Source organism: Cydia strobilella, chromosome 6, assembly GCF_947568885.1.
Source record: "Cydia strobilella chromosome 6, ilCydStro3.1, whole genome shotgun sequence".
Taxonomy (NCBI): domain Eukaryota; kingdom Metazoa; phylum Arthropoda; class Insecta; order Lepidoptera; family Tortricidae; genus Cydia; species Cydia strobilella.
In genome coordinates, this window is record NC_086046.1 from 11,482,722 (window position 1) to 11,506,788 (window position 24,067).

General features: G+C 37.1%; 1 protein-coding gene across 1 annotated transcript; it reads left to right on the plus strand.

Moving 5' to 3' along the window:
• The first annotated feature begins 1,361 nt into the window (after nucleotides 1-1,361).
• LOC134742121 (CKLF-like MARVEL transmembrane domain-containing protein 4) lies at nucleotides 1,362-24,067 on the plus strand. Its single transcript, XM_063675081.1, has 4 exons — nucleotides 1,362-1,801; nucleotides 21,148-21,306; nucleotides 22,075-22,194; nucleotides 23,384-24,067. The coding sequence occupies exons 1-4, from the start codon at nucleotides 1,649-1,651 to the stop codon at nucleotides 23,474-23,476; spliced, it is 525 nt and encodes a 174-aa protein (XP_063531151.1). The 5' UTR covers nucleotides 1,362-1,648; the 3' UTR covers nucleotides 23,477-24,067.

Here is a 24,067-nt window from a genome sequence, read left to right on the forward strand (position 1 = left end):
ATACTTTAAAATATACTAATACTTACCCTTATTCCAGTCAGATGGTATCCAGATAGCTAGTTTTAAGTGTTACTAGTACTACTGTTTCGTTAAAGCAATATTTGTATTTATTTTATGACGTTATCGCGTGATGTACCTAGCTTGAGGTATTTGAATTTAAATAAAATAAATGTACAATAATTTGTTTTAAGACAAAATGTACGAAATCATTCATTAATTTTATTCGAAAATTGTTTGTGCTATAGGACCATGAGTTCCATGACCAATATTTAACGGATCCGTGAGATCCGAATTATCCGGATCCTATGAGACGTTGGATCCGGATTCTAAATTCGACGGATATCCGGATTGCAAACCCTAAGCGTAAGCGATTGGTAGGTATGTTGGCTACACGGCCACAATAGAAGTCACAAACGGGAGAAAATGTTTTTCCATACAAGTCCTGCCTGGCCTTAGTAATTTCCCTACAAACCTCCAATCACGCCGCGTGTCACCATTTCCGTGGTAGCCCTTGTCTTCAAAGACCAATATAGGTTTGGATATAAGGTACATATATGTTCTTAAAGTAGCCTTCGATTCTACTTATAACGGTACGTACGGTACCTACCTACTTAACTAACGCAATATAATTTTCTATTTCAGAGTGCGTAATGGTGTTAAGCGCCAGTCAAAACTCCATAATAAACCTGCTATTTCGATCTACGACTGACACGTACGTATTTATTATTTATACTACATCGGTGGCAAATATAAGCAAGCATACGGCCCGCCTGATGGCAAGCAGTCTCTGTAACCTATGGACGCCTCCAACTCCAGAGCTGCCTGTTACATGCGCGTTACCGACCCTGACACTCCGCACCCTCGTTGAGCTCTGGCAACCTTACTTACCGGCAGAAACACAACACTATGAGCAGGGTCTAGTGTTATTGGGCTGCTGTTTTCTGTAAGGGTACTTCCCCAGTTGGACTCTGCTCTAGATCTGGAATGGAATCCGCTGTGCTGTGCTGTGCCCTACCAGTCCTACCACACAAAGCGAGATGACCATTCACAGTGCCCATACCTCTCTTTTAGTCGTATTTCTATTATCTCTGGTTGGAACCATGGTTAATCTGGCTAAAGCAGACTGATAAAGCTACGTATTGACTAATTTAATTATCCTATTAGGTACGTGTAGGGTAGTAGGATAGCGGCTAGTACTTTTAGGAATTAAACGAACGTATCTGGGAAACACGGTAAGCGTTTCAATTAATATTATTCTCGTTTCCCACCCTTACTTGGGGACTTACAAATTGAATGGAACTTGAATCTGTGTAAAGCTGTGTTGTGAAATGTCGAAATTAGGAGCAGGCTAGGATTTTGTGTATGTATTAGTTGGGTCGAGTTGGTCGCGCCGTGTTCGTCATCGCAGCGCAGCGGACCGTGGCGTCACAGTGTATAGTAGCTAGCCTGGCCCAGCCCGCGCCGCCGCCGCGCGACCATTCTCATTCCCCGCCAGTCGCACGACGCACGAACTGTGTACCGCGCTCCACTCTAAAATGTGTCCCGCGCCCACAGTGTGCTAATCTCCAAGTGTCAGTGTTTGTGATAAATAAGTATACCTACACATTAAAAAACTTCGTTTACCCCGACCCGTTGAAGATCCCAGAGGATGATGGCTCCCGAGACAGTAGTTACCGTAGACCACAACAAACCCACGCCGCAGCAAGCCCCGCCGCAGCAACAGGGCAAACCGCTGGACTGGATCAAAATTAACACAGAATATTTCAAAACGCCACCTGGCCTGCTGAAAATCATCGAATTGGTGAGTTTTAGAAATAGGTATTAGAAAACGTAAAACTTGGTGAACTGTCTAGCTACTATTTAATTAGTAAACCGGTCTGTTCGGTTCGGTTTGACATTCCATAGAAACTTTATAGGGACCACTAGCGGTTAGTGACGATTTATGATTCGTAGGTTATTTCTTACCTGTCTAAAATGATCCTTGATGACTATAGGAGTGAATTGTCTCAGGCACTGGGTATGTACAGTTAGATACAATGTGAGCGTTATCGAGGTCGAGCTACGTTGCAAACCGACGCTGAGTAGGTTGGATTCGAAGTTGTGGAGGTCAGTACTGTCAGTAGACAGCAGACTGGCGCACCCCAGGGTACAGAGACTGTAATATAATGTAATAATACTTTTCATTTATTTTAAACTGTACTATATTTTCTTTCAGTAGGTATACTATAGGTATTATTTTATATGTAATTTTGCAAAATACTATATTTCACCCAAAAAAAGTTACAAACCCTATCTGTAAACTACCTTATTTATGTAAGTTTTGTTGTGTCTCTTTTTACTTCTATAGTTAAATATCTTCATGGTACAATATTAAAAACAATAACATTATATCTATTCGGTCTCTCGAGCAGGGAGAAAAGAAAAATTGCCATTACTATTTACAATGACCAGAGGGCCTACCGCGAATCACGTTCGACGTGTTGCCTCCCTGTCAAACTTACGTACGAATTTACAAGTTCGTCAAAAAGGCAAAACGTCGAACGTGGTTCGCGGTAGGCCCTCGGGCATGATCAATTAAATGATACCTACATAGTTAATTAGAATTTTGCGACTCTAGACATTTTAATGGTTATTTTAGCTGTTAGAATTACTTAGTTGAAATTAGGTAGTAGTTCACCGCTAATGATTTGAAACCATTAATTTGAAAGACAAAAGGCCAAAATATTAGAAAATTTGCTTAAGTCTTTAAACAAAAACGTCACTTTTGACACTGACATATCCCGCATATCCGATCCATATAACATTATAACTTTAGAATTTTTTGACGTATCTTAAAGTTCGAATCAGGCTTTAAATTATATGTAGAAAGAGTTAAAGACAACTTCAATTATTATGCCGTGATGTCACTATGACCAAGACAGATCAATGTCACGCGGTTAACTTTATTGCATATAACTTTATTGTTTATAACTAATTTTAATTGATTTCTTCATGAAACAAAACACCTTCAAGACGCAGCAAAGTAACATGGTCGTCCTTGGCGTACTTTCTGGTTTATTGCAGAAAATGAAAATACTAAAAGAAAATTAGTCACAAGTTTAAAGGTATCTACGTATACGGACGTAATTACCTATACATGTAGCGATACCATGATATAGGTACCCATACTAAGGATGGTCATTGCTGCTCTGCATTAAATTTAGTACCTATATCTTGATTTAAATCGTGCCGGGTATTAAAGTTATTTAATTTCTGGTGCAAAACGGTAACGTCAGCTAAGGATATCAAGATGACATCACTACAACGCCCGCACTGTCGCCCCATACCTTATAAAACGACGACTACGTACTAATTTAATTACCTATACCCATTTTGTAGTGGGCTTGTTTTATCCGGTCTTTAATGAGTTTTCAACAAGGCCCAATTATGAATTAACCTAATTATACAATGTATGCAGAGGCATTTATGTTGTTCTGGTCTGAACCTTATCTTACCTTCTAGTCTAACGATTCACCATATGAAGATAGATAGGTATTTTAAGTGTTCTGTACCCAAAGTGTAAAAACGGGACGCTATTACTAAGACTCCGCTGTCCGTCTGTCCCTCCGTCTGTCTGTCTGTCACCAGGCTGTATCTCATGAACCGTGATAGCTAGACAGTTGAAATTTTCACAGATGATGTATTTCTGTTGCCGCTATAACAACAAATACTAAAAAGTAAGGAACCCTCGATGCGCGAGTCCGACTCGCACTTGGCCGGTTTTTTGTTATCTTTATTACTTCATCTTCCTCGCGTTATCCTGGGAGCCTGGGGTCCGCTTGACAACTAATCCCAAGAATTGGCGTAGGCACTAGTTTTTACGAAAGCAACTGCCAACCCAGAGGGCAAACTAGGCCTTATCGGGATTAGTCCGGTTTCCTCACGATGTTTTCTTTTACCGTAAAGCGAATGGTAAATATTAAATGATATTTCGTACATAAGTTCCGAAAAACTCATTGGTGGGTGGATTTCAAAATCCGGCGAAAAGTTATGGTTCGGTCTTTATAAAAAAAACCAGTAGGTTCTGCGATTTGCAACCTTTTTTATATGTTTTTAAGAACTATTAGGTATCTTAATGTTCCTTCAATTACCATCTCCAATAACTTAAGTTTTTTTTATATAAAATGTTTCATGTGTCTAAAATCATCACCGTCTACCGGAAAAACCTTTTTGTTTGCAGTGAAAATTATCGCATTACCTATCGTACGATTGCGATTTTTCTTTTAGTTATATCTTGTCCATGTTGTTGCTTAATACATGAAAAAATATGCAATAATTCCTTCACCGATAATGTACATTTGAAATATTTAAAACTTTGTCACAAATATTCGTCATCACCGTCATGGTAGTGTTAATGTGAGCTTATCTCCGTGTATGAACAACAAAATACCGCTAAAGGTCATTGCCCTATTTTTCACTATAGTATAAAATGCAAAAATGCTTTCACTATAAATTCACACGATTGAATCGTGAGAGATATTACGAACAAATTTGTAAAACCAAAGATAGATATAACTCCGTGCCTCGAAAATCAAGAAAATTTGATTCTCGTTCAGAGGGCGCTACTAGTTTTGGCCTACAGTCGTATAGATGGCGTTGACGGTTTCGTTTGTTATTTAACAATTTTAACGCATATCAGTGAAAGAACATTTAAATACATTCTATCGTATTTTTATAAATCTTCATTTTTAGTTTTAAAGTGTGTCTGACAGATGACAGAGAATTTACTGGGGTTACAAAATTTACTATGACAGTACCGCTCTAGTATAAGTTACTCTATGGTAAAACGTAGTTTGTCACAACAGACCATCATCATCGTAACGTTATGCTTTGGTTAAAAGAAGTTACGAATGATATATCATTCGTAACTTAACGCGGTACAGGTATTAGAAATAATTACTGTAATGTATGGAAAACTACATGAAGTTTATTGTGTGGCATAGACATTAACTACTATTATTCGTATTCTAGAAATAAAAACATGAAACTCTCAAATCGTCAACATCATACCCATCATCACCGGGAAAAATTGATGACCGGTGAATCACCGGCGGTGATGATTTCATGTGTATGGTGATGATGGTTCTCAGAAGCTTATCTAGTTATTTTGTGATAATTCATTATAAAACTAAGCTGTAGGTATTCTTGAAAAACGTTCTCTATGTCTTCTAACACTATACATATAATGTCTACCTTATAAATGTAGAAAAAGATATAACTATTTCTTTCACACTAGGTTTTAATAACATTTTGACTAAGTAGGCAAAATTTAGGCCACTTAGAACAAATTTTTTTTATAATTTAATACATGTAAATCGTGAAACTTAGTCTACAATTGCATGTTTACATTATTTAAGTTAAAAGTAGCTTTATATTCTTAGTAATCCTAAGTTCCAAAAATCCTTATCAATTGCATCAGTTTTTTTCATTTGAAGTTTACAGTGTTTTTTTCGGTACACCCCTTATGTGCCTATTGTAGAGTATGTCTTAAATTAGTTTCCGTCAAGCACCTCGCCTGACGTTGTAGATTGAACTACTCTGATCATTAACCTCTGAGCTTGGTGTTAATTGCCTCCTTAAGGTCCATTGACTCATGTCATGTCACCGACCGATTAGGTTAAATGTCAAATGGATAAATACCGAACAACTAACATAGGTAGACTACTCGAACTAAGGCGATAATGAATTTTTCCCCTCACTAGCTCAGAAAGTTGTCTTTTATCCTTCAATACAAGCGGGGAAAAACGCGTTTTATCCACTAGTGGGGAAAGTAATTTGACCTTGGATGGAGCGTGTTTAAGTAGCTTGACAGATAACAAAACGTAAATCGTTTATGATAATGATTCGTTCGATATTAATTATCATTAAATAAATGGTTTGAGAATCTAATGAAAAATACCAAATTTAGCTTTATTTAATGATTTTAAGTCATAATCCTTAAAATTCCATAAAAAACGTTTGTTTTTTTATAATGACGTTAAATATAATTCTGAACGCACTAGTTGAGTCGATGCAATTTCAAAACGCATCGTTGACATTTCATACGTCAGAAATGTCAACATTGTCAACAATTTTTTTACTAAAAAACTTTTCTCACCGACTCGCGTAAAAATACACAACTTCCAGAGTTTTCTGTTATAATATCGTAAAGAAATGAGTGATTCCAGTGATGAAGATGATCTAACGCCTGTGGATGTTGCATTTTCCTCGCTATAGTGAGGTGAAAAGTTTTGTGTTATACACGGGCGCAAATGTATTTTACTTCTCGTGTGTTGAAACACTCGCTACGCTCAGGATTCTATTTTAGAACCACTCGCTTCGCTCGTGGTTCACCTATAGAATCCTTTCGCTTGCTCGTGTTTCAATTCTACACTCGCCGGTAAAATACAACTTTGCACCCTTGTATAACAAATAACTATTATAAGATCCTTTAGACCCCTGATAGAAAACTTTTTCTAACAGTCACCTTTTGAAAATTGGTTTCACGTTTTCCAATGTGAAACAAAGGTCCGTGATGTTTAGCGTTCAATTAAAATTGTGCATACGTTTTTTTATTTGAATACGACCTGTTAGGTGAAAGCTGGTTCAGCACCGAAATGAAAGTAGTTCTGTCGTCGACATGTGACGTCGCGCAGCCGGCCTGGCAGCCTCGAGTGCGGCCCCACCGCCCCGACAACCTGTCATTTTCTCATCATTCATAGCCCGCTCGATATCCTTCACTAATGTAAACACTAGTTACTCTCGATAGAGTAGTGAACGACATATCAATAAGATATTTGCTGCGTTTCCTCCAAGTATGACACATGACACTAGGCTTTATTTTCAAACATAGAGATTTTTTTGGCAAAAATTTAATTTTTGGTACAAGCTTTTATCGCTGACTGTACTTTACTTTCCACACGCAACTATTTAATACTCATCGAGACAATTCTAAAAACCCCAAATACAATTAGATTGCGTTGTTTTATCACAGAGTTCCTATGGCCACCTCCTGTCTCTATCATCAGATCAGATTGATGGTACCATAATATTGCATTGTCACCAGACTTACATATGTTTGCAAATTTTCAGCTTCATTGGAAGTCGAGAAGTGGGTTAAATTTAATAGCTTGCAAGATTTGACCCGTAATGCCGTAATACAATAGGTTAGGTACATTGCAAGTTAAATAAAAGCTTGTAAAATGTAAGCATGTCTGTGGTAAAATAGAATGCGTCTAACTTTAGAGGGAGTCATTAGAAACGTCATATTTTCATAGAAATTCGTCATTAATAATGGCATTGCCAATTTGCCACACTTTGTCATTGATGGTCTGACTCTACGTATGGACTTTATAAAGGGTCGGTTTTTTGTCTAGAAGTCTTCTAGGCACGCCCTACAGCCCAGACGACTGGACGGTTTTTGACATATATGTATTATGAGGTGTGGTTAAATTCGTCAGAAGGGATTTTTTTTTCTTACTATAGCAATATGGGTACCGAATAAAAGCTAGTGAAAAGACCATTTCAACAATATATATGTAAACAGTCAGGTTATTTGTTTGTTTTAATAATACCCGCAGTTTAAGGTAACGGAAAATTATACTTTTTTTCAACTGGATGTACTTTCCTTATGTTTTGATATATCTGGTTAATTACTTTTTACTTTTATATAGAAAATATTTACAGTCACTTGGTATATATTTTGAAGTAATCCATTCAGTCATTTTTAATTTAGAGCAGTTCAAAGTTAACTGGATTGTGAAATTTTTGAACTTTTGCTTATAATTTATTAGACCAAGTACCTAGTGAAAATGTTACAGTATGTTATACATATATTTGTGATCTACTCACAAAGCCCTTTCATTTGTTACCCCATATGGTATGTTTAAAAAAAAGTAAAAACTTTGTACTGCTGACTTTATAACGTCACAGCAGCTACCCCCACCACTTTCGCGCTTGTCATCTTATATATTTGTATTCAGGACATCATACTGAATGTACCAAATATATCCATGTTCGAGACATGAGCGAAAAGTAACCTAAGGCCTGTTCGGCCACCCTACTATTAGAACATTTGTCGTTTGTAGATTAGTATCTAGTCTACAAATGACAAATGTCACTCGTAGCTACGCAACGCAAAGTCAGTTTGTACGCACATTGACGCGACAATAGGTACGAGTTGAACTGATGAAATTCTTCTAGTAAGCACATCTTTGTTCGGTAGTCGCCACGGTTTGCGACACAGCTACGTAGGTATGCATACATATGATATTAGCGTCGGGTTGTATGATGTATGGTATGACTGATGTTAGTGATGTTAAGTAGGTAAACTCGCATGCGGGTTGTAAACACGAACAGCGTGAGCCCAAGGACCGTCTTATTAGCGCATACGATATAAATAGGAAGGATGGTTTAAGTTAAGAGGCGACTTATACTTACTTAAAGACTTTAACCATCAATTTATTTTACTCAGCATTGAAGAATTCTTGTAATATCTGACTGTAACGAACGGATTGTCGAATCTTCAGATGAAAATTTTATCTCCATTTATCTGAATTGCTCGATTTAATCAAAGGCCGAAACTCAGCAAGCGAAGCGCACCGAGTAGGTATTATCTCAGATTATGTCACGCGACGCGTACCCACCGTTATATTTATCTCCGTAACACGGCTACTATAACACAGTTATTTTGGGGAGAGTCTCCTCTTGTTCTTTCAGTTTTGTTAAAAGTCGCATTAGCCGTTAGCGCCGCGATCGAGTATACGGGTCATGAAATCCATTCGCTCGAAATAGAATGATAAACATTAGCTAGAATCCTTTGTTATGATCTCATACATTTTACATTTCTTTGAACATTATTTAACGTTTTATTGATATCTTAGATTAATGTTAGCTCTATAGCTATACCTATACAACGATTCGTAAAATAGGGTGCGGGTACGAACGACGTAGGTTACTGAAGCTCAGTCTTAGGAACGTATCGCACTATGTTAAATAATTATCTAAATAAGTTTTTAAATCTATGGAAACTAGTTCGTTCACGGCAATTGTTCTGCTGGAAGAGATGGCCCGTTATGCATGCGCGCATCCGACCGCAACTTCAGTTCACTGTGCCGCTGCCGGTGCAGCTCAAACCTATTCACCAAACAATAAGTATATGCACGTGTTTAAACTTTTTCTATTGTAACTAGACCTCTGAATCAATGACTACTCTAGGTTTAACCGGATTCCAGACAACGGTTCCTATTCGACGATGCGTAACAAAATGTTGTGAAAAAGAGCCCAACCCAACATAGTTCTCCCGATATTGCGACACTAAGACTCTTTTGTTCATGTATGTTAACATTTCAATAAAATAAGTAGGTACCTACTAACACGTTTATTAAGAACAAATTGCTGTCTTCATAAATCAAGAGAAAGAAGCAATTACGTAACTATTACTTAAAAGAGGTTTGCGGAGTTTGCGTGTCCTCAATCGCATACAAATGTATTATTTCTCACTACCTAGAAATTCAAAGTTAGATTTAATAATAAGTACCAACACCTAAGTTAGCTTCAGTGAAGTTCAGTTTATTATCGGATCCCTAGTTATTATATCCAAATCGGATCTTAAGAGGCCGTAGTCGATTTTGGAGCAAAAATGTAAAATTGATAGATTTAGTCGTTGAAAATATACACGTTTTGTTACGTAATAACTAAATAACAAGTATTGATTTCTATTAGCACGTCTTCTCATCTTGCCTTTTAATAATGAGGTCGCGAGCGTGCGTCACCGGTAATGCATGAAGAGAAGGGGCAGTTTTAAAAAAATTATCAAAAAATCATGGTGGTAAATTATACAAATTGATGTATAAGTATAGTTTCAGCAAATGTTGTAGATTGTTTAAGTATCAAAATTACGTTGAAATTAAGTCGATTTTCAGAGAAATTGTCACTTGTTTTGAAGTAATTTCTGGAGAAAATTGATATCGTCTAACTTTCATTTACACTACTTCAAAGTCATAATAATAAAAATGTAGTCTGATAAACGTCTAGTACCGGATATGTGTAATACAAAATTACCATGTTTAGCAGTCCAAACTACAAAATTTACAAATAAGAGCGACATAATCAGTGCTTTACGCGCGTTTACCTAAACGTCCATCAGAAAAGCAAACATTACTAATTTAGTGAGTCAGTTTCCAAAAAACTGATCTGATAAAAGGTAAGATAAGAAGACGTGCTAATAGAAACCAGTACTTGTTATTTCAATTAGGTAACAAATGGTATAAAATTTCACGGACTAAATCTATCAATTTTACATTTTTGCGACTAAAATCGACACCGGCCTCTTAACTTTCTTAGATAGTAAGGTACTTAAATAGATGAACCCCAAATTAAACACGTGATTTCAATACAATTTACTATGGAATAAAATGAATACGATGCTCTTTTTTTAAACTAATATTTTCATAAAGTTCACAATTAAAGCTTTAGAATATAGATATTCCGAATAACGGGGCTGGTATACGCCAGAGAGGGTAACGCTAACGGTAATGTGCTCTACAGACGTCACCAATGGTTACATTTCAAATTACGATACATTGGATACTGAGGTGTAATGAATTTAATCGATCGATCATATCATATGTCGCAGCCGCAATGTATCAAAAATCGCATGCTTCGATATCGGTGAGGTCTGTAACTCTGTAGAGCCCATAACAAATGAGGGTAGAAATTCTTGTTTATAAGACAAGTGATCGGTAACGACGTTTTAATTGCATGGCAGCGTGGTCGAGTTAAAGTAAAGGAAAGTAACAATTTTAAAGGAGACGGTCAATTAAGGTTCATATGAAGGTTATTAACACTTCTATAATAATTTCAGTTTACAGATTCCTTTAACTCAACAATGCTGCCATGAAATTAAACCGTTGTTACCGATCTCTAAATAACCATCACAGCGGAGTTATTTTGAACTGACTCGAGATAAATAACAAATTATCATTTGATGTTTGGACTTTCGACAGCTATTCAAAATCGGAAGTAAAAAAGTGGACTTGTTTCTTGAAATGAAAAACGACGATGTGAGCTTGAGGTCATAAATCCAACAAATAAGTTTTACATCGCTCAGATAATTATAATAATTGCAATCGTATCAATGACTAAATATTTTCAGCAGCGGCTTTATTTTTAACAATCGACCCGCCCCGGCTTCGCACGGGTTACACAAAATCTTGACAAATTATAGACCTCTCAAGAATCACTCTATCGAAAGGATGCCGCATGAAAATCCGTAGTTTTTGAGTTCATCGCAAACATACTTACATAGACGCGTGTTTTATATGGTGTACTTAGTGTCTAATTTAAGTAATGAATAATGATACAGGTTGACTTTAAAGTTTCCAACGCCGACTGTTCTGTTATAATGGTAGGTAGCTACTTATACATATAATATTTATACGTGGATAAATTCCGCTACCTACTTTGTTCACTGCAAACGCAGTTTATATAAAAATTAAAAATAACGCCACTTTATTAATCCACGAAGGACATTAGGATGACACGTTTATTGATTTATATATAGGTGCATAGTATATTTCCCCAATGGTTGTTCAGCTGACAATCGATCATGACATACGAGCAGACCAGGTATGAAGTAGACGATTACTCCTTTTTGTTTTCGCTGTTTTACGGTTATCTGCACCTTATTTGTAAACAGCTCAGTAGTATCCGTTGCTACTTATTCAATGTCGTGTCACGATCGCAAAATCGGGGCCAACGAAATTGATAACTTTCGCTGTCTGCAAACCGTGTTTTCTTCGGCATTTTTTGCATCGTTTATCTTGTTTGTAGCTACGTCTCTCCAAGTGGATATCATTATCATGGTCAATAGAGCGTTGTATAATACCCGTAGTTTAGAATCCGAGCGAGACGATTTTTGATAGCGTTATCGCAGCAGCAAAAAAGCATTGCTGTGTAGTAATTGTTTGCGTCCGCGCTCCGACGAATGGCTGCCTACATTGAATATTGTTTAGTGTAAATTATGCAAGTCGACAGTTGGACGATCGTATCTGGTGATTGCGTCACCCTCGCAAGCACAAGGTCTTTCTGATTTGCTTATATTGGCAATCTTAGAATTTAGTCTTCACACATAAATATTAAACAAGGTAGCTGAATAGTCAAATTTGAAAATGAATGTAATATTCTCCATAAATAGTAGGTAATAGGTACCTACTTACCTACCTAATAGCAAACTAGTCAGTCACGTTTATCTGCGCTTTGTACGAATTTTTTTTTATACTGTCTGTTGTGTACAAAGAGGATATAATAGGATAGAGCGGTACTGTCATATAGTAAGTTTTGTAGCCACAGTAAATTCACTGCCATCCATCGACACACGATTAAGACTAAAAATAAAAATAACAAAAAATGTTTTTATATATGGATAAATGATTTTTTTATTTCCATTGATTATTTTTATCTTATTTTGACCCATGTTCTTTCACTGATATGCGTTAAAATTGTTAAAAAACAAACGAAACCGTCAACGCCATCTATACGAGAGTAGGCCAAAGGTAGTGGCGCCACTATCTGATCGAGAGTCAAATTTTCTTGATTTTCGAGGCACGTTTTTTCAGTCTCAGATCACATCACTTAACCTGATCCTCCCTCAACTGGTCTTTTCTAAGCGTAGGGTAAGTTGTGGAACATTGAAACACCAAAAGTTCAAACCTTCCTATCTCTGGTGTTTTTAAAGTTATGGTTATGATATTTCGTATGAAGATAAACAATTTAGTTGGCTATCGTATGGCATTCTTGGTTTCTACCTATCTTTAACAGTTTCTGTATTATAATACTTTTCCTAAAAAATGAGTTTTGTTTCATTGTGTATTTATGCTCTCATATATTCAATGAAACACTATAATTTTTACAGTGAAACAAATGTAATAATTATAGTCTACCATGAAACGTGGTCAATAAACATTGAAACGGTGTATAAATAAGTGACATTAATACATATATGCTTTCAATCAATTAATGAGAAAGGAACTGAGAAATTAGTGGTAGGTTGAAATTGATTATTTAAAAGGTTTCCGACTTGTGGAATGATTATAATATTGCTGAAACATATAAAAGCGAAAGAGTTGTTTCATTGTACACACACCAGAGTTTCATTGTGAATCGAAAATTTGGTCGGCACGTACGACATGCTGCGAGAAAGGTACGCCTTCTATGTCCACGGAGCATGATTGCCAACTAGGTGGGCGCCGGAGGGTTTTGAGCATCTCCATGCTTGATATCATACACTTTCTAGCAACATAGTGTTTTATAAATATTGTGATGTTTCATTGTGTACGACTGTTTCAATGTTAGACATGTGACCAATACCTTGCCATCAATGAAACATTCAACATATAAATATCTCAGTCGTTTCTAAAGTTAAGTATCTTATGTTTTGCCATATGACAGACTAATTATTATCAAAGATAGATATAACTCCGTAATAGATGGATACAGTCTAAGGAAAAAACGTGCCTCGAAAATCAAGAAAATTTGATTCTCGTTCAGAGGGCGCTACTAGCTTTGGCCTACTGTCGTATAGATGGCGTTGACGGTTTCGTTTGTTATTTAACAATTTTAACGCATATCAGTGAAAGAACATGGGTCAAAATCATAAAAATAATTAATGCAAATAAAAAAAAACATTTATCCATATTTAAATACATTTTATCGTATTTTTATAAATCTTCATTTTTAGTTTTAAAGCGTGTCGACAGATGGCAGTGAATTTACTGAGGTTACAAAATTTACTATGACAGTACCGCTCTAGTATAAGTTACTCTATGTTATTATTAATTTTAATGGTATTTTACTTTCACAAATTTCTCACATATGCTTTAAATATTTAAAAAAATAATGAGTTTGTTTCATTGTTGTACTGGTAAATGGTGTTCAGTGAACATCATGTTTCATTAAACATGAGACCTGTTTCATTGTATAATAAATAAAATGAAAATAAAAAAGCCTTACAGAATTAATTAATTGTACAGTTTCCTAAAGTAGTCTTGTAGTAATATCATGAAAAAAAGAGTGTAGCTATTTTAGTGTTAGTAAACTATAAGATAACAAAAAATATTATTAGAATATTATTATTTGATTCTTTTTCCCGTGAGTTATTCTGCAAGAACCCCTCTGCAGGTAAATGCCTCCTCCAAGGTGAATCAATCGTCTCTGGATTTTGCAGTTTGCGTCCAGCTTGGACCCGCTGTATGTTTGATTTCATCCTCCCACCGATTTCGGGGTCTCTCCCTTGCTTTCGTTTGCCTGGTGGTCCCCTCCATGCGGTCACACTTTTCGTCCATCTCTGGTCTTCAAGGCGCGCGACGTGTCCAGCCCACTTCCATTTAAGTGCTAGAGCATATGCCAAGCCATCTGTTGCTTTGGTGATGTTTCTTATTTTTGTGCGGCGTATTCTATCTATTCGTTTTATATTTAACATACTGCGCTCCATTCCGCGCTGGCACGTAGTAATTTTATTTCGCAAATTCTTATTAAACTTCCATGTCTGACAAGCATAGGATTAGGTCAGGCATGGTATGAGGCAAGTATTCATTACCTTAGTCTTCAGATTGATTGGCAAGTTGCTCTTAAATATTTCTTTTAAGCTCTAGTATTTATTCCATGTTAGCTGTGCTCTGCGTTCCACCTCTTGGTAATTGCTTTAAATGTCGAAGCTAATTTGTTTACCGAGATAAATATATTCGGCATATATTGGTAACTTAGTGCTGTTAGACATTAACATAGTTTTGGAGAGGTTCATTTCCAGGCCAGCGAGTTTACTAGCGCAATTTAAAGACTCTACCATATTTAGTACAGTTGCTTTTTCTGATATCAGCACCAGATCGTCGGCGAAGCGTAGGTGGTTAAGGTATCTGTTTTCGACTTATACCGTATTTTTTCCAGTCAAGTTTGTTTATTATTGACTCTAGTACAGCTATAAAAAGTATAGGAGATAGAGGGTCCCCCTGTCTTACACCTCTTTTGATAGGGAGCCAGGTACCGGCTGTTTCTAGTTTAATTCTACTTTTGCTATTTTTGTATATGCTCTTGATAACTCGTATATAGTCATTTTTCCCGTTCTGCGTTGTTAGAGTTTCCCAAATATAATTATGTGACACTGAATCGAAAGCTTTTTTAAAATCGATATATGCCAAGTAGAGCGGTCTTTTTTTCTCCTGGTATTTCTCTATAAGAAGCTCGAGTGTGTGGATGTGATCGATTGGAGAGAAGCCCCTTCTAAATCCTGCATGTTCTATGGGTTGCTTTTCTTCTAATATAGAGCTAATTTTTTTGGTAAGGATTGTGGAAAATAGCTTGTACATACTTGGGAGTAGACTTATGGGTCTATAGTTGCCGATATCGTTTGGATCGCCTTTTTTGTATAACAAAATGATATATGATTCAGACCATTGAGCTGGTGTCTCTCCAGTTTCGAGGATGTAGTTGAAAAAATTTGTAAAGGGTGCGGCTAGTATCGGGGCGGCTATTTTCAAAGCTTCGTTTGCTATGTTGTCCGCGCCCGGGCTTTTGTCTGATTTGAGTTTTTTCAATGCCTCTATGACTTCGCTTTCTTTTATTTCTGGTCTATTTAATTCGCTGGTTTTGCTGGTAGTACATTGGATTTTGTTACTGTTGTCTGTCGGTCCTTTAGCACTGTATAATTCTTCATAAAATTGGGTAGCTATCTATGGAGATGATTTCGCTACGGTTGTTTTTGGTTATTTGGCCTTGATTTAGCCCGTCGATCCAATTATCATTAAACATGAGACCTATTTCATTGTATACTACATATAAATGTTTCATTGTGAGACTAGGGGGTGTTTTTTTAAACAATTAAAAAAAACTGCACCAAAGAGTGAACGAAATTTAAAAATCTTTAGCTCCAAATAAACTTTAATACACATAGAACACATCAAAAAATTAAATAAGGCCAAACTCGATTCTATATCTTCGTTAAAAATTGCGAAACATACATGAAAAAATTACTTTTGCCGCACGAATTCACAATAATGCTCGTAGCAACGTGCTCCTTCTCCGAGGCGCGCTCGCGTATTGGGGAGGTGCTGGGGGTCCCTGAGCCTGCCCTTGCTTGACAGACGGCACTAGCTAACAACAGCTAGTTTCCGAGAAATCGAAGTTTCATTGTGTACGATTGTTTCAACGTTGGACAACTAACCCTACTAATACGCCGTAATAAAAAGTTAAATGACCCACATTGTTCTCATTCTCATTCCGGATGTCCCTATACGGCATCACTAAGGAAGGGTAGAGAAACGGACGTTCGTTGACCCCGCACGTGCGCACGGGCACGTTCGGGTGTTCTCGACAGAAATAAGCCAGCGTTTGTGATCCGGAAGTGGATAGGAGGACCCGCGCGAAATCGCCTTTTCATACAAACGTAGTCCTCATTTTGGATATTAACATTATTGAAAATATTTTGACACAATTGGTTGTACATATAATGTATATCAGCTATTCAATTAAATGTATTTATTTCGCTTGAACAGTTGTTATACAATGTCATTGGGATGTATGCCACTAGCCACTACGTTTGATTTTTTATGAATTTTTAATTATCATAAGAGTCAGGAGCATTTAAAATTTTGTTTGAAATCTGTTTTTAGCTCCTATTTTTTACAATAATCAAAAAATCGAAAACGCTTAAACGTAGGAGCATAGCTATGGTTAATAATACATCAAATTATGTAAAAATATTTTTCATAATATCAATATTCAGAGAGGAAAATAGGGACTACGTTTATATGGAAAAGCGAACGTTCGCTATCCTCGCGCGCTCCAGGTGGACATTACAAACAAATTGTTGCGCGGTTTATTTAGGTAGGTAGTGGGGCCAGTGAAACACTTAGGTAGATCATCATGAGAATATTACAGACATCTTCACTTCAGTCCCAGGGTGGGGGCGCTTCACCAGGTCAAGTAACGAGATAAAAAATATGGCGTATAAACCGTCACTGATAAAGAAAAGGGAGGGCCGGAATTTAGCACCAAACGGGGTATGGCGCAAAAAGGTTAAGTAGAAACCCTAGCCATTCCGTACTAGCTGACCGGACTAGGTCGCCGGTCGCTCTAAGTATATGCCTTGCGATTTATCAAATTATCACTCGTATCACGGCTTTTAATAGCCTTAGGAAAACTTGAGATTTTGACTTATGAGTTAAAAATTTAGAAATACTTAACGAATCGGTCACGAAGAGCCTACTGCCTAGTGACCCGAATGCTGCTCAATTTCACTTTGCACTTCGCAGTGTTTGCGTTGCATTATGAATTTGTGTTGGCCGAGTGGGCAGCCACTTCCGTTATCGGCTGTCATTAAGGTGACTGTGGAATACACAAGGAATATAGTATGTATGTACCAATGCAAAACAGTATGACTGTGACGTGACGTTGCAGGTGCCATTCATTTATTACGTAACGATTTTTGCTAGTTTTTGACCCCCTCCCGCCCCTATGTAAGAAAAAATAAGAATAGGCTGACCCCATCCCCCCCTATAGGGTAACATACCCTATTTTAAGCCACCCTAGCGTTTTTTTGACTAACCTCTAATAATGTCGTTATCTGTCGTACCAAGTACTTAAATTTGTGCACCGATCATGGTAATTTTTGCACAGCGTATGCGTTATGAAATAAGGTTTATTTTAGTGTCAAAAATTCCGTCTATTTTTGGACATATTAAAAGTTATTTAACGATTAATGCAGGCGGCTGGTATTAGGGGGGTGGCTGGAATTAGGGCACTTTACCCTATTTCTGTTGCCGCTGTATCAAAAAATACTAAAAACAGAATAAAATCAATATTTAAGTGGGGCTCCCATGCAACAAACGTGATTTTTTTGCCGCTTTTTGCGTAATGGTACGGAACCCTTCGTGCGCGAGTCCGACTCGCACTTGGCCGGTTATTAATCTACATTTAGCTTACCTATGTTTGTTCGTACATTAGGAACACCAAATGCATTGTTTAACGGGTTGTGGATACAGGTGAAATGCAAACACCACTTAACGAATCGATTAAACTCGACTCACTCGAGTTACATTCAAAACGTTAGAAAATTAACTATTCGCATTATAAGTGGTACGAAGATCAATTGTTTAATTAAAATACATAGTACCTATCCTCCACAAAGCTTTCAGTTGGTTCTGTACACTACTCTTGACTATACAACGGACAACAACAATAGATAAATATAGTCGCCAATCGCCATCAGACATATCGAAGCGGCCGAGGTGCTCAAAAACATCTGAACACGCACTCTATCGCCTTGACAATAGAGGCGTGTTCAGAATTTGTGAGCACCTTGGCCGCTCCGATATGTCTGATGGTGACTGTACAATAGAATCACATGAGACTCGTGTGATTCTCATGATGAGAGCCATTGTTAAGAAGAACTTCTGCACGCAATATTTATCACACTAATGAGAAATCATTTAGGTAACTGCTAACTTGTGTCTACCTATTAGAGTTTTCTTTAATATTTATTTTATTTTACGAGTTTATGTTATCTGTGTAGGTATGTAACAACCAGCTGCTACTTGTAACAAAGTAGCACAGAGTACCTACTACCTACATATATTTATGAAAAGTTTCATGGATGGAGCTGTAGGACGTAGGACTAACAAAAAAGTAAAGGTAGGAAGTTCTTTGGTTCTTCCATCGTAAAATGTATGAGGGAGTCATAGATGAGATACGTCTTTAAAGAAAATTATCGGAAAGGACTGGCACGAGAAAAGGTGTTGCTTGGACAGCAACGGGCATCATTATTAGAGTCCACAAGCAAGCAAAAATGAAGATGATTAAATAAAATGCTAAATCTCGAATAAGAATGCGACTGACGAACCCATGTCTAGCGATTTAGGTACATACCTGCAGTTTTAATGAATGCGAGTATTGCGACATAATAAGTCAGGTCACGTCCAACACTCCATGAGATCTTGTCTGAACGCATATTGTTGTATTAGCGGGGCGCGGGCGTGCCATGCGAACCGAGTGGCATACGAACACCCATGCAAGCGGAGAAAGTGCGTGCTGTGACCTACATTTACCGTCAATGCCATCTTCTTTGCACTTTTATATGTCAACTATATGATTTCTTGATTTCTATATGGATAGTATCGCAACATAATTCAACTAAGAAGTACATAACTGTTGAAAGATGCTCGTAAATCATTGCAATAGCTTAAAAGAGCCGAAACAGATGGATCGCACTACAATGCAACTAAGCTGCAAATCGCCTACAAAGAGTTACAATAGTACAAAATTACAAATAGTTCAAAATTACAAGTAGTTTCCGTTGGGACCCGTTCTGTCAATCCTGAGAATAATTTACCATATCAAAATAATTGACTGCAGTGAGTCTCGTCCTAATGGGTATAGGTACTAAGGACCTCCCCATAAAAATTGTCTCCATACAAATTGTGGCTCCTGTCTGGGGTTTGAATTCGCTGTATTATCAATTGGAATTGGAGCAATACCACCTGTTGGCAGAGTTGCGACAGTCGCAGTTCCGGACTAAGGCTAATAGCCTAATAGAAAATACATACCTACCGCGATATGAAACCGGTCGTGCCGCCCGCGCCGCGCCGACAAACTTCCAGCGCGCAGCGTTAATACCTTCACATTTACTCAACAGTCACCGTTGCCCTAGTGGTACCTGGACTCTGTACCGTATTGTTGACCATGTAAGGGGAAGTAGTTTGCAAGTACTAGGTATTACTGTTTTTCTTGCATTTATTGGCAACCTATGCTTGCATTTGTTTTTCTCGAATGGAATGGAATAGTTTAACATATTCATGTTAATTTTATGACTTGCGCCTTTCGATATCAAGTCATAATTCACAACATTCTTTATTTAAGTAGATATCTAGTTTAGCACCAATCACTTTCGAATAGTCAGTTACAAACATCATCGTCTTAAGCTTATCAGAGAAAATGAATGGAATTATTATTCTTGAAAAGTATTGTACTGTTGCATGTGGAGATCTAGCTAGGTATTCAAGTAACTCGTAAGGTAACTAGTAATCGCTAATTAATAATGTTTTTTCTATATCACCAAATAATTTACTTATCGTTTATGCAATATTTACCTAAAAAATACGAGTACATCCGAAAGCTTAACGCAAGAGTTAAATTTTATGAGTTATTTTATCATCATGTTTATGATGTTGTTAATGTTGTTATGTACCTACTTCTAAATTAACTCGCGTATTTACATTCTGCCATTTGCCATGTGTACCTACCGCATTAATTCAATGACTTTATTTAATTAGTAAAATCTACCACCATGTAGAATTACGTAAGTGTTACCTAATGATGAGTAATTAGTACAAATGTAATATACTACTTATTTGTAGATAAAACTATTTATTGTATGCTTATATAAGTGGTCTAAAAACGCCAAAAACGATTTTGATAACAACAATTAGCCTAAAAAAACGATTTGTTAGGTTTCGGTTTATTAACAAATTTCGTATTTCCTGTCTTTCCACTCAGAAGGCAACAAATATCTACTTTATACAATTTATACAAATATCTACTATTAATGTAATACCGTAATTTTTTTGTCAGTAATAGGTAATAGATAAGCGCTGCAACACTGCATCGAGCAAGTCTTGGTGCCCTGATAATAAACATTAATAATAAGTTCTGTATATATACCTATAGACTACAAAAACCATTACCTTAATAATATCAGGTATTGTTATTGCTTGATTGCAGTACCTGTAGGTAGGTATACGAGTACATGCTCGAACACTCAAAAGTGTTGCATCACGTGTAGTGGTATTGCTATGACCCGTTCATTTTATATCAACGACGTAATTTCTTAAACGGACCGGTGTTCTCATCCATCGTATTGGTGACGTGATATTTCTCAGCCATCTTCGCTGCTTTTGTATCTTTATCTAGATATTATTGCCAAAACACGAACAAATCTTGTCATTAAGACGAAAGTTGAGGACCCGCGCGAAATCGCCTTTTCATACAAACGTAGTCCTCATTTTCCTCTCAGGATACCTATTAACATTATTGAAAATAATCTGACACAATTTGATTTAAATTTCCGACTGTCTATTTCAGATCCTCGGTATCCTTTGCATGTCGCTGGCGTCCGCGTGGCTGTCAGCTTGGTTCGTGTTCGTGGCGGTGACCAGCTTCATCACCACTGTCATGTGGAGCATCGTTTTCCTCCTCAGCGTTAGGGAAGCGCTCAGGATCCCTATTAACTGGGTGCTGTCGGTAAGTTCATTTTCAATACATTTCCTTTTTAGGGTTCCGTACCCAAAGGGTAAAAACGGGACCCATTACCAAGACTCCGCTGTCTGTCTGTCCGTCCGTCTGTCACCAGGCTGTATCTCATGAACCGTGATAGACAGACAGTTGAAATTTTCACAGATGATGTATTTCTGTTGCCGCTATAACAACAAATACTAAAAAGTACGGAACCCGCGGTGCGCGAGTCCGACTCGCACTTGGCCGGTTTTTTATTGTGACCTTATCTTCTTTCATTATCAAAATCGGTATTTAAAGACATATTATAATATTCACTTGAAGTGATAAAAAACTAAAAAAATAATTATAAATGAATATTCAGTTGTATTTAGTTTGAGGTCTTAAGGTAACAAATTGTTATAGTTTTGGACTTGGACAGCTTACATGGCAAAATCTTTAAACCTAATATTTTTATTGACTAACGTTCGATACCTATAGTTAAGTTAGTTCGTAGGAAAATATTGACAAATAAAAATATAATGTTTTTCAATAACTACCTATATGTACTTACTTAGTACTAAAATTATATTTTTATAAAAATTTAGTCTACATAGAACAGGATTTATCATTAATGAAATTCGTGATATATTTCTAAATGTTACGAGAATTAGATAATTACCGAGAAAAAAATAAAATGCTACCAATCGTACAAAGTGGAAGTCTTTGGGCAAGGCTGCCGCTCTGACTTTGCTGGTCGGATTGCAATTGTTGTTACAGATCGTTGTTTGATTCCAGGAACTCATTAGCACGTCCATTGAGACGGTGTTCTACTTCATCGCGTTCATCGTGCTGTTCGCGGCCACGGCGGCGTACAATACGAGTTTGTATAGCTACGGAGCCAACGTAGCGGCTGCTGTAAGTTTATATATATTCACAATATTGATACGAGTCGCAAAGACATGACTTCACTTTTTCTAAGACAAGTAATAGTGTAAGTATTGTTCGTTTGTGTATTAATAGTTGCGATCATTATCTATACCTACCTTCCCAGTACGTAGCGAAATTTTGTTCAACCTTCTAGCATTCCTTTGGGTGTTGGGGCGTGGGTTAACTGGTTAAATAATCTACCAAGTAGCACCCACACGCAATACAAAATGTTACATCACAATTGTACATATAAGTACATTTGGCACATTTATTAATATCGATTTAACGCATAGGTGTAATAAATTCACGAAAGGCTTGTTTCCGAATTTTTGTTTTCTGATTTGGCCATTGTGGTTAAAGTACCTATAGGTAACGTTGATTCACTAAAACTAACGTTCATGAAATTAATTTAACGAATTCATCTATCGACGTGCGAGTGACGTATTGTAGGGACCCTGCGCGTTGGAGGGTCTGACACTTTGTTGCCTTAATCTTGACATACAGTTCACGCAAGCTCCTCGGCTCGTTGGTGGTTCAGCTCCGTGGGGCCTAAATTACAAACTTAAACTACATTTGCGCTTCGCGTCCCTAATAATGGGGTTTTTGTGCTGCCCCTTAGGTACATTTCACGCACGCTCCCCCTTTACATCTACAAAAAGCTTTTAAACTGATTTAGATGTACAGTTGTACACACACACAGTTAACTTTTGTACGATAGTCGAGTGTAAGACCTAATATGGGGCATTTTCTATGAAAAGGGATCTTATTGTCGATGGCGCTTACGCTGCACAGCGTCGCGCGGCATTGTAGTTATATCGAAGCATCGTTTATAATGGCGTAAGCGCCATCGACAATAAGGTCCATAGAAAATACACACACACCACATATTTCTTGGATAAATTTTAACATTAACATGAACTGTATCGACTATGTTTTAAGACACTTTCCCTCCAGGGCCCATTCATTTTTTCCACACTGAAGTATATATAGTCATTAGTAGATCAATTTTTATCACCTGTCACTATGCTTGTCACGTTCTAACAAGTATGTATGTGCGAAAGTGACAGGCACAGTGACATGCGATAAAAATGAAACCATGCTGCCACCGCTATGTAGAGGTTATACATACCTAGGTGTTATAGTGCTTTTGTTTTATTTCTTATCTATTTGTTTTAAGGTATTCGGTCTGTTCAACACGGTGGCGTACGCCGGCAGCGCGTACCTGCTGTTCCAGGAGCACCGGAGCTCCGCCAGCGCGGGTGCCGCGTGAGCCTCGCTCCCTGCCTCTAACTACTAGCCGGCAACCACAAAGTGTTTTAGCGGAAGCCGCTCGACCCCAATTTCAAAGGAATACCGCAAATCGATGTACAGGTTAGCCGTTTGGCACACGCATACTAGAAGTCGAAACAAAATTTTTGATCCGCAGTTCCTAAAAAAATTACGCTGGGGGATATAAGTTTTATTTTTTTAATATTTTTCTTGTGTATAATTTTTCAATATTACAATATTGAGAAATTAAAAAAAATCTAAATGAAATTATTTTCAAAATTGCTTTCTTGGGGTTAGATAATAAGATATTACGTATCATTTGTGGTATATTGTACAAAGAATAATCGATAGGGTATATCGTACATGAGGATATCACGTACAATTTGTGGTATATTGTACAAAAAAAAAGTCAGCCATATCGTGTCTGGAGGAGCCCAAACTTGGTATGTTTCGAAAATTCTTTTTGTTTTAATTTAAAAAAAATGCCCGAAATGTAATGATGTGATATATTTTTAGAATCGCCTCAAAAAGCCCTTTCGTATGATACCACATACGATAGGTTTTGGAAAAAAAAATTTTTTTTCCATACGTT

Bases quoted from the DNA above. Each gene is read 5' to 3' on its own strand.
- LOC134742121 (XM_063675081.1), top strand. From the start codon at position 1,649: ATGATGGCTCCCGAGACAGTAGTTACCGTAGACCACAACAAACCCACG. The intron at 1,802-21,147 runs GTGAGTTTTAGA...TGTCTATTTCAG, and splicing joins TGCTGAAAATCATCGAATTG to ATCCTCGGTATCCTTTGCAT. The intron at 22,195-23,383 runs GTAAGTTTATAT...ATTTGTTTTAAG, and splicing joins GAGCCAACGTAGCGGCTGCT to GTATTCGGTCTGTTCAACAC.